At 42.0% G+C, this 12,076-nt stretch overlaps 1 protein-coding gene across 16 annotated transcripts in view; it reads right to left on the bottom strand.

The window, feature by feature from the left end:
• The window catches only part of ablim1a (actin binding LIM protein 1a), a 173,825-nt gene that overhangs the window by 105,225 nt on the left and 56,524 nt on the right, over positions 1-12,076 (bottom strand). For 3 of the 16 annotated variants that reach the window (XM_031823263.1, XM_031823258.1, XM_031823257.1), the window contains exon 1: positions 2,228-2,622. The exons of 6 other annotated variants lie outside the window; for them this stretch is intronic. In XM_031823263.1, coding sequence (XP_031679123.1) covers positions 2,228-2,480 — 253 coding nt within the window. In that variant the 5' untranslated portion in view covers positions 2,481-2,622. Of the gene's footprint in view, positions 1-2,227; positions 2,625-12,076 lie in introns of those variants that run through there. 7 more of the 16 variants (XM_031823262.1, XM_020481346.2, XM_031823260.1 and 4 more) reach the window with 6 other exon arrangements.

Consider the following 12,076-nt stretch of genomic DNA (forward strand, 5'->3'; position numbering starts at 1 on the left):
GTCCCTTTTAGTAATGTATACTGTAGTACAGTGCATTGTAGGCTGTATACTGTACCATGGACAAATTGTATGGCCCTGAACATTGTGCTTTCCATTTATTAACAGTACCGACTGCTCAATAGATTTTGACTGGTTGCAAGTTCATATAAACAAAGAACAAGAATTTCAGTATCACAGAGACAAAGGACAAGTTTGTGAGATGCAGGGTACAGTACTATAAAAATAAGGGTACAATGAGGAGGAAGAACACAAAACTAAATTGCAAAGAGCAAAGCAGAATAGTAATTTCTGATCAATTTTGAACTACTATGATAGAACATGTTTTCGTTCATCAAAAGATGAACGAAAGAAAGAAAAAAGAAAAAAGAAAAAGATGAATATTTTTTTAGATTAAAAATGTACTTCTCCATGAGAATTGTATGTTTTGAACAATCTGTTTTCTATTTTTCGGTGTATTGTTTACTGACTGCTTGTGAGTGTATATCATGTTGATCACTTTGTTCATGATTTGAGAGCAGTGTTTGATTTTGAACACAGGTAAAACTGTTTTGAGGCGAATGTTTCATTTTGCGAGAGGAGTCAGAGGTTATGTAAATAGTGCCTGAAGAGGAGGTTTTGTGTTTAATGTTTTCAGGAAATGGAGCAAGGTTTCAGAAATTGTGTTTTAGCAATTGAGAAAAACTGTAACAGTGAGGATGTTCTGCTACTCTTTCAGGGAGGAGAGAGAGAGAGAGAGAGACACGCTTCAAAGAGGAGGCACTACTGCAGTGTCTGCAGTACTCTGCAAAACCTGGGTGAGTCACAAAAATATAAAAGTGATTGTGATGATGATAAATTAGGGGATTCTGTGTATCGTTGTTTCTGTGGCATGAGGTAGAAATGCTCTTGATGATTATCTGTGTTTACAGGCGGGCTGGAGTCAGCATAGGATTAGACAAAGAGAATGTACAAGTACACACCCAACACACACACTCACACGCATGCAGACATGCGCGTGCACACAAACACACACACACACACACACACACACACACACACACACACACACACACACACACACACACTGTAATGAGAAACACAACTGAAGCAAATACTGAAGATGTGATGGCGTAAAGAGTACACACCCAACACACAGACGCATGCAGACATGCGCGAGCACACACACACACACACTGTAATGAGAAACACAACTGAAGCAAATACTGAAGATGTGATGGCGTAAAGAGCACATGTAACTCAAGGTAAGTAGGTCTGTCTCCTCGGGTGTACTTCGCAGACCCTATAAATTGCCAAGTACGCCTAGAGTATTATTAGCTTAATAGGGAAATCCACCCACAAGCACAATCTCTCTGAGTGTAGTCATTGTTTAGTTCAGTTTTCCATGTGTCACACATTCAGCTTAGACGCCAAAGCTCAGTGGGTCTCAGATAGGCCATATCATGTGATCTGCCTGTCTGCCTTTCTGCCTGCCTGTCTGCCTGCCTGTCTGACACACACACACACTAGCGTGCACACACACACACACACACACACACACACACACACACACACACACTCAGTCACCCTCTACATTTAGACACACACACATATATTTCACACTCGAACCATAATATGGTAGGACATGGACTGATTTCAGTAAGAAAAACCTCACTATGAATGAGGCCACGGGCAGACAATAATGGAGGTACCTTTTAGTCGGTTACCATGGTTATGGCTGCAGACTGAGTATGTGTGCGTGTCTGACTGGGGCGGCTGTGCGCCGTGTGGATCCCTACACTAGTGCTCCACTTTCCCTCTGTACACAAATGTACATTACCTTACCTCAAACTCGCCACTGAAACTAGCCATCAAGCCATATTCGTATATTTACATGTAGTAAAACGCAGTCAGTTCCAAATATCAACGTAATATTTCAGCATAAGGAACTGTATGCTTGCATGTGTGTCTTTATCAGCGAAGCGATACACTGCAGATATCTACTTGATAGCAAAAAGGGATCTTCTATCCTGTATGAATTGGTTATGCTTTAGTATGCTCCCTCAAAGAACAATCCTTACAAAAATGTGTTCGCTGATCACTAATACTGGCCTGCAGCTTACATCAGCAATGCATCTACAATGTAACACTAAAACCAGGACAGATCCACAAAAACACACACTGTACATCAGACTGCGGGCAATCAAAACAATCAAAACAAATCTCACAGACACACACACGATTCAGTTACCTTTTTCCTTGACCATGACCATTGGTATTGAGGTAAAACTGACCAGAAAATGAGGGTTGATATGTATAAAATACGTCCAGGCAGATGGTGTATCCTTAGAGTGAAAAAAACGAGCTATGCAAGCTAGAGAGTGAGAGATGCAGGAGAAAAGCTCTTCTCCCGAAACCAATACGGCAGCATGGGGTATGCCTCCTGCCAGGCTATTTTCTTCCACTCCCTCTCCTCTCCACCTCCCCTCCCCCTCACACTCCATTTTCCCCACCTCCCCTTGGTCATCCCCTCTGCTGTCAGCCCTCACCTCATTGCAGTGCCTAGGAGATGGCAGCTGCTACCGTGTTACAAACATACTCTAGACCCCCGAAACATCCCCCAATATGTTAAATTATACACAGACACACACACACACGCACACAGAGCTCTTATGCACATACAGAAACCCCACGTGTACACAAATACAAAAATACAGATACACACACACACACACACTCTACTGTGTCTGTTTTCAAGAACCAGCTATTCCAGTCTCAAACTAGACAACATAGGACTAAGGACTCCTGGGGGAGACATGAGTCTTGTTTGGTTGTCAGCCTATGAAAGACAGCCAACACCCTAACCAGTTGACAAAACACACAATTCCCCATGCAGTTGTGCTTTACTTCTAGCCAGACACCCATGTTCAGATGTGAGATGTTAATTTGATCACTCTTTTGTTGCTGAAAATGTTCTTGAAGGGTATTCGAGTTTTTAAAAGGCTTCTAAAGTTAATCATTTCCACTTGGTAATTTCAAACTTGATTTGCCCTAATGAAAAATGTATCAACCCCTACAAAAAAGTCCATTAATTATAATTCACAAAAAATGCACAGTTCCTGTTGTTGCCCCATTATTTTACTGCTGTAGAAAACTGGCTGAAATTAAGATTATACATCTGTATTACTACTAGGGAACACAAAAGGACTGCTGTTTGCCTGAAGGGGGACAGAGACCAACAGCGAAGAGTAATACACAAGAGGTTATAGTCAATGAATAGTATATTGTATATAAACATGATGCATGGAAAATAATGATTAGAGTTTCTGAGCAGTGAGTATATATATTTTCACATATACAGTAAATCCCTCTTACATAACAACTAAACAATGTAACAAAGAAATATCAAGCTCTGGGGCTGTATGTATCAAGCATCTCAGAATAGGAGTGCTGATCTACACTGTAACGGAAAACTGCCAATAACATGGTAATTTGGGATATTATCAACAGTAAAATAGTCTAAAACAGTTTACTTCAGCCTATTGTAAATGATGATGCATTTTGGGAAAATGTTGTGAGCGGGGCGAAAAAATAGCTGTATTTCAAACGGTACTGTAATTCAATCGCACAGAATACAGTATCTTTGGAGTGCCAAAAACCTTTTGACCACTCGTGGGTGGATGGTTTCTGGCTCGTGAGTAAGAATGCTGTACCAATTTAACTCGTATGTGGTTATAGTGCTCCATCACGTTAAAATTAATAGGGGACAGATTTTATGCTGCGAAAAGTCTTCAACTTTTAATGGTTGAGCAGTTTGCCATGTCTTTTCAGGCTGTTTTGCCCTGTATTTACGACCAGCTTGGAAGCCTTTGTTAAGGCCTCTAGGAGTTCCACCAAATATGAATTAATATGCTGTAATGTGTGAACACTTTACACCTACTGTGAAATAGAGACCCCTCCCTTCAATGAATTTCATCCATAAATGTATTAATTCTGATTACGGTAGCATTTACTTTTTTACAGTATAATACAGTCAATTTAATGGTATGGCACTGTGTTTCATTACACAGTGCTTGCCTTGATACCATGTTTACATTACAATAGGTGTAATGTAATATGAAATACAGAAATTTACTTGCCACCAAGCTGCCTGTAAATTACTGTCAAATTCACAGTAGCCGCTTTACAGTGTTTACATGTCCATAAAACCTTATTCATTGGAATCTAAAAGGCAAAACTGATCCTGAATCAGCACTGGTACTTTGAGAAGCTTGATCGATACACCCCTTCCAGCCGCAGGTTAATTAAGGTTTAGTGTCATGAATCTTGCCCTGGAGGCAGAATTGTGCAATTTCCACTAGTTGGGCCAGCTGCAAAGTCAAAATTGGCTATATTGTGAAAATTCCTGAAAACCAAAATGTGCTTTTTCATCTTCCATTCATGATGAAAAACACTAACCTGAGTCCTGTCCAGATGATGCATTTGTACCCAATCACAATTTTGTTACCCAGTCACAGATTACGCTTTCACCTTGTCCTAGGACGTCACACAACCAACAGGAAGTTGATTCGTGGTTCTCAGATTTATTCCCGAAGCCTCACGGAGTGATAAATCTCAGAGATGCCGACGGGTTGAGTCAACAAGTCCGAGTTGCAAAATAATCGTTCACCATGAAACAAGAGTTAGACATTACTTTGAAGAGCAGTGAGGATGAAGGAGATGATCTGGTCCAGATAGTTTTCCTATTATGATGAAATTATATTTGTTACATGCTTTGTAAACAACAGGTGTAGACTAACAGTGAAATGCTTGCTTATGGGTCCTTTCCCAACAACGCAGAGTTAAAGGTAAAGATTTTTTTTAAACAAAATATATATATAGAAATAGTGACACAAGTAATAAATACACAGTGAAAAACGAATAACGACTAAAAATAACATGGCTATATTACAGGGAGTACCAGTACCGAGTCAATGTGCAGGGGTACAAGGTAATTGAGGTAGCTACAGTGGCTTGTAAAAGTATTCACCCCTCTTGGCATTTTTCCTATTTTGTTGCCTTACAACCTGGAATTAAAAATAGATTTTTGGGGGGTTTGTATCATTTGATTTACACAACATGCCTACCACTTTGAATATGCAAAATAGTTTTTATTGGTAGATAAGCAAGAAATAAGACAAAAAAAATGAACTTGAGCGTGCATAACTATTCACCCGACAAAGTCAATACTTTGTAGAGCCACCTTTCTCAGCAATTACAGCTGCAAGTCTCTTGGGGTATGTCACTATAAGCTTGGCACATCGCGCCACTGGGATCTTTGCCCATTCTTCAAGGCAAAACTGCTCCAGCTCCTTCAAGTTGGATGGGTTCCGCTGTTGTACAACAATCTTTAAGTCATCCCACATATTCTCAATTGGATTGAGGTCTGGGCTTTGACTAGGACATTCCAAGACATTTAAATGTTTCCCCTTACACCACTCGAGTGTAGCTTTAGCAGTATGAGTCATTTTCCTGGAAGGTGAACCTCTGTCCTAGTCTGAAATCTCGGGAAGACTGAAACAGGTTTCCCTCAAGAATTTCCCTGTATTTAGCACCATCCATCATTCCTTCAATTCTGACCAGTTTCCCAGTCCCTGCCGATGAAAAACATCCTCAGAGCATGATGGTGCCACCCCCATGCTTCACTATGGGGATAGGGTTCTCGGGGTGAAGTGGGGTGTTGGAATTGCGACCAGACATAGCGTTTTTCTTTATGTCCAAAAAGCTACATTTTAGTCTCATCTGACAAGGATAGCTTCTTCCATGTGTTTGGGGAGTCTCCCACTTGCCTTTAGGTGAACACCAAAAGTGTTCGCTTATTTCTTTATTTTCTGGGCACTCTTCCTTAAAGGCCAGCTCTGTGGAGTATATGGCTTAAAGTGGTCCTATGGACAGATACTCCAATCTCCGCTGTGGAGGTTTGCAGCTCCTTCAGAGTTATCTTTAGTCTATTTGTTGCCTCTCTGATTAATGCACTCCTTGCCTGGTCTGTGAGTTTTGGTGGTCGGCCCTGTCTTGGCAGGTTTGTTGTGGTGCCATGGATTTAATGTCGCACCGTGGGATGTTCAAAGTTTCTGATATTTTTTTATAACTCAACCCTGATCTGTACTTCTCCAAAACTTAGTCCCTGGACTATTTGGCGAGCTCCTTGGTCTTTATGGTGCTGCTTGCTTGGTGGTGCCCCTTGCATAGGGTTGTTGCAGACTCTGGAGCCTTACAGAACAGGTGTTATATACTGAGATCATGTGACACTTAAATAAAGTCCACCTGTGTGCAATCTAACTAATTATGTGACTTCTGAAGGTAATTGGTTGCACAATATATTTTTTATGGGCTTCATAGCAAAGAGGGTGAATACATATGAATGCACCACTTTTCCATATATATATATTTTTTTTTGAAACAAGTTATTTTTTTCATTTCACTTCAACAATTTGGAATATTTTGTGTATATCCATTACATGAAATCCAAATAAAAATCAATTAAAATTAATTTGTAATGAAACAAAATACCAAGGGGGATGAATACTTTTGTAAGGCACTGTATGTACATATACAGTATGTAGGGGTAAAGTGACTAGGCAAATGGACTGATAATAGTCGGTAGCAGCAGCGTATATGGTGAGCGTGAAAGGGTGTGAGTGTGTGTGTGTGGCGTCAGTATGCATGTGTGAGCATGTTGTGTGTGTGGGCATATGTAGTGTGAGTTGAGATGTCAGTGTAAGTATGTGTGAGTGTGTGGGTAGAGTCCAATGTGTGTGCATAGAGTCAGTGTTAGTGCAAAAAAAGTTTGTGCAAAAAAATGGGTAAATGCAAGTAGTCCAGAGTTAGTGCAAAAAAAATGGGTAAATGCAAGTAGTCCGGGTAGCCATTTGATGAGCTATTTAGCATTCTTGTTTAGCAGTTTAATGGCTTGGGGGTAGAAGCTGTTCAGGGTCCTGTTGGTTCCAGACTTGGTGCACTGGTACCGTTACTATGGCTTGGGTGTCTGGAACCTTAGAAACATTTTGGGGTTTTTCTCTGATACCGCCTGGTATACAGATCCTGGACGGCTGGTAGTTCATTCCCAGTGATGTACTAGGCCGTACTCACCACCCTCTGTAGCACCTTGCGGTCTGGTGCCTTGCGTTTGCTGTGCCAAGCAGTTAAGCAGCCAATCAAGATTCTTTCAATTGTGCAGCTGTATAACTTTTTGAGGATCTAAGGGCCCATGCCAAATCTTTTCAGCCTCCTGAGGGGGACGAGGCATTGTCTTACCCTTTATCACAACTGTGTGGGTGTGTGTCGATAATGTTAATTCTTTAGTGATGTGGATAATTAGGAACTCGACCCGTTCCACTACAGCCCCATCGACGTGGATGGGGACAAGCTCGCCCCTCCATTTCCTGTAATCCACAATCAGTTATTTTGTCTTGCTATAATTGACAGAGGGTTTTGTCCTGCCACCACACTGGCTGGTATCTGACCTCCTCCCTATAGACTGCGTGATCAGTCCTACCACCCCTGTGTCATCAGCAAACTTGATGATGCTGTTGGAGTCATGGGCAGCCACGCAGTTGTGGGTGAACAGGGAGTATGGGAAGGGACTAAGCACATACCCCAGAGGGGCCCCCGTGTTGATGGTCAGCGTGGCGGATGTGTTTTTCCCAACCCTAACCAACTGGGGGCGGGCTGTCAGGAAGTACAGTATCCAGTTGCAGAGGGAGGTATTCAGTCCCAGGGTCCTGAGCTTGGAGGGGACTATAGCGTTGAATGCTGAGCTGTAATCAATGAACAGCATTATTTTATAGGTATTACTTTTATCCAGGTGGGTGAGGGCAGTGTGAAGTGCAATAGAGATTGCGTCATCTGTGGATCTGTTGGGGCAGTATGGGAATTGGAGTGGGTCCAGGGTGTCTGGGATGAAGGTGTTGATTCGAGCCATGACCAGCTTTTCAAAGCACTTCATGGCTATAGATGTGAGTGCTAAGGGGCGATAGTCATTTAGGCAGATTACCTTGCCGTTCTTGGGCACAAGAACTATGGTGGTCTGCTTGAAACAAGTTTGTATTTCAGACCGGGTCAGGGATAGATTGAAAATGTCAGTGAAGACACTTGCCAGCTGGTCAGCACATCCTCTGATTATGCATCCAATCTTAGTCCTGTAATGACGATTTCTCTGTTTGATGGCTTGCCTGAGGTCGTAGGGTGATTTCTTATGAGCGTTTGGATTAGTGGCAGGTCTGTATCTCAATGCAGATGTTGCCTTTACTCCATGGCTTCTAGTTGGGATATGTATGTACGTGCGGTCACTGTGGGGACAAAGTCACCAATGCACTTAATGAAGCCGGTGATGGTTGGTATACTCCTCAATGTTATCGGATGAATCCCAGAACATGTTCAAGTCTGTGCTAGCAAAAGAGTCCTGTAGTTCAACATCTGCTTCATCGGACTACTACCATATTTAGCGTGTCACTGGTACTTTCTGTTAGAGTTTTTGCTTGTAAACAGAAAGCGGGATGATAGAGTTATGGTCTGTCTTGCCGAAGAGAGTGCGAGGGAGAGCCTTGCGTTTCCATGTGAGGAATGAAGGTGATCTAGAGTTTTGCTGCCTCTAGTTGCACAGGTGACATCCTGGTAAAAATGAGGTAAAACAGATTTCAGTTTCCCTGCATTAAAATCACCGGCCACAAAAAAACACTTTCCCTGAATGTGCATTTTCTTGTTTGTTTTTGGGCCTATACAGTTCATTGAGCGCGGTCTTAGTGTCAGCTATGGTTTGTGGTGGTAAATAAACATAAACAGAAGAAAAATACAGATGAAAACACTCTTGGTAAAACTCAGGTGAGCAAAAACTCAAGACTTCCTTAATTCTACTGCAGTGGGCTAAATCAGGGTCACATCGAGTGATTCTTGGTAGTGTTAAACAAATCTACTTTGAAACAAAAGTATACACGTCACACACATGGTTACAGTGCATTCTGAATGTATTCAGACCCTTTGACCTTTTCCACATTTTGTTACGTTACAGCTTTATTCTAAAATCAATCAATTTTTTCCCCCTCATCAAACTACACACAATATGCCACAATGACAAAGCAAAAACATGTTTTTGGAAAAATGTACCAATGTATTAAGAATTTTAAAAAGTATCACATTTACATAAGTATTCAGACAATTTACATGGTTGAAGCACCTTTGACAGCGATTACAGCCTTGAGTCTTCTTGGGTATGATGCTACAAGCTTGGCACACCTGTATTTGGGGAGTTTATCCTATTCTTCTCAAGCACTGTCATGTTGGATGGGGAGCATCGCTGCACAGCCATTTTTAGGTCTCTCTAGAGATGTTTGATGAAGTTCAAGTCCGGGCTCTGGCTGGGACACTCGAGGACATTCAAAGACTTGTCCCGAAGCCACATCTGCATTGTCTTGGCTGTGTGCTTAGGGTCATAGTCCTGTTGGAAGGTGAACCTTTGCCCCAGTCTGCGGTCTTGAGTGCTCAGGAGATAATCATCAATAATCTCTCTGTTCTTTGCTCTGTTCATCTTTGCCTCAATCCTGACTTGTCTCCCAGTCCCTGCCGCTGAAAAACACCCCACAGCATGATGCTGCCACCACCATGCTTCACCATAGGGATGGTGCCAGAGGTACTCCAGATGTGACACTTTGCATTTAGGCCAAATAGTTAAACCATGGACTCATCACACCAGAGAATCTTGTTTCTCATGGTCTGAGAGTCCTTTAGGTGCCTTTTGGCAAAATCCAAGCGGGCTGTCATGTGCCTTTTACTGAAGAATGGCTTCCATCTGACCACTCTACCACAAAGGCCTGATTGGTGAAGTGCTACAGAGATGGTTGTCCTTCTGCAAGATTCTCTCACCTCCACAGAGAAACACTAGAACTCTGTTAGAGGGACCATTGGGTTCTTGGTCACCTCTCTGACCAAGGCCCTTCTCCCCCAGATTGCTCATTTTGGCCGGGAGGCCAGCTGTAGGAAGAGTCTTGGTGGTTCCACACTTCATCCATTTAAGAAAGATGGAGGCCACTGTGTTCTTGGGGACCTTCAATGCTGCAGAAATGTTTTGGTACCTTTCCCCAGATCTGTGCTTCAACACAATCCTGTCTTGGAACTCTACGGACAATTCCTTCGATCTCATGGCTTGGTTTTTGCTCTGACATGTATTGTCAACTGTGGGACCTTATTTAGACAGGTGTGTACCTTCCAAATCATGTCTAATCAATTGAATTTCCCACACGTTGATTCTAATCAAGTTGTAGAAACATCTCAAGGATGATCAATGGAAACTGGATGCACCTGAGTTCAATTTCGTGTCTCATAGCAAGGAACTGAATACTTATGTAAATAAAGCATTTCTGTTAAACATTTTTTTAAATTAGCAAAACTGACAAAAAATCTGTTTTTGATTTGTCATTACGGGGTATTGTGTGTAGATTGCCGAGGATTATAAATTTTTCCATCTATTTTACAATAAGGCTGTAACGTAAAAATGTTGGGAAAAAGTCAAGGGGTCTGAATACTTTCCGAAAGTACTGTAAGTGCCTTGTTGTAAAATGGAATATTTTTATGCTGTACACAATTCCTTCTTTTCATTATTCTGTACACGCTTCCATCTTTTCACTCTATCATTTAGGATAGCATTGTGGAGTAACTACAATGTTGTTGATCCATCCTGAGTTTTCTCATATCACAACCATTAAACCCTGTTACTGTTTTAAAGTCACCATTGCCACTCATGGTGAAATCCCTGAGCAGATTCATTCCTCTACAACTGTGATCACCAAACGGTTGATCATGATCGACTGGTAAATCTCCAAGCCATTTCTAGTCGATCACCAAAAATGTCTGTTAAAAACCCAACGATAAAGCCTTGTGTTCCTATTTTTTATTTGTTTCGCGCTCTTGACGGTAAGTGCACTTGATTCATCAGCCCTAGAGCTGGGAAGGCAAAGTGTTCCCATTTTGAACCATTTCCTGTGTCTAAAGGTACGTGGCATATCAAGAAGCTGATTAAACAGCATTATCATTACACAGGTGCACCTTGTGCTGGGGGAAAATAAAAAGCCACTATAAAATGTGCAATTTTGCCACACGACACAATGTCACAGATGTCTCACGTTTTGAGGGAGCGTTCAATTGGTATGCTGACTGCAGGAATGTCCACCAGAGCTGTTGCCAGATAATTGAATGTTCATTTCTCAACCATAAGCCGTATTCAACGTTGTTTTAGAGAATTTGTCCAACAGGCCTCACAACCGCAGACCACGTGTATGGCATGGTGTGGGTGAGCGGTTTACTGATGTCAATGTTTTGAACATTTGTGGCGGTAGGGGTTATGGTATGGGCAGGCATAAGCTACGGACAACAAACACAATAGCATTTTATAGATAGCAATTTAATTGCACAAAAATACCATGATGAGATCCTGAGGTCCATTTGTTTAAGGTACAGTATATGTGACCAACAGATGCATGTCTGTATTCCCAGTCATGTGAAATCCAAAGATTAGGGTCTGATAAACTTATTTAAATTGTCCCCCCCAACCCCCACCCCACCAGTGGTTGGTGTTGGTATCCGAGGCACAAACTAAAAGATCAGACCCTATGTACGAGTAGCCAGCCTCCGCATTGTTATTAGATTGGCTGTAACCTTTCAACCAAATCTCCTGGTGTTTGTGCTTCAAATGCTAAGTGGCTGTCGAAGCCTGTCAGTCACTACCGCTTCCACGTGTGGCAACCTCTTCAGTACCTGTGAACTGAGACAAAGATATCTGTCTATGATATCGCAAAGTGTTTCACCAGTGGGAGTCATTAGGTCAGTTGCGGGACTGACACTGTTAGTGTCATTGTAAGGGGTGACAGTCCCCCACAAAGCAGACCATGGATCATCGGAAGCAGTGTACACTCGCGCGTCGATGCTTTTCTTCCTGATACGTCCGCGGTGTATGTGTAAGTGTCCTAAGGACAGAAACTGCTGGCTTGAAATCATGAAAATAATGGTCAATCAGGTTTGCTGATAGAATGTGTCGAGCTATCGTAATATCTCCTTGGATTGGATTCTG

The sequence above is a fragment of the Oncorhynchus kisutch genome, linkage group LG4 (assembly GCF_002021735.2).
Source record: "Oncorhynchus kisutch isolate 150728-3 linkage group LG4, Okis_V2, whole genome shotgun sequence".
Lineage (NCBI taxonomy): Eukaryota > Metazoa > Chordata > Actinopteri > Salmoniformes > Salmonidae > Oncorhynchus > Oncorhynchus kisutch.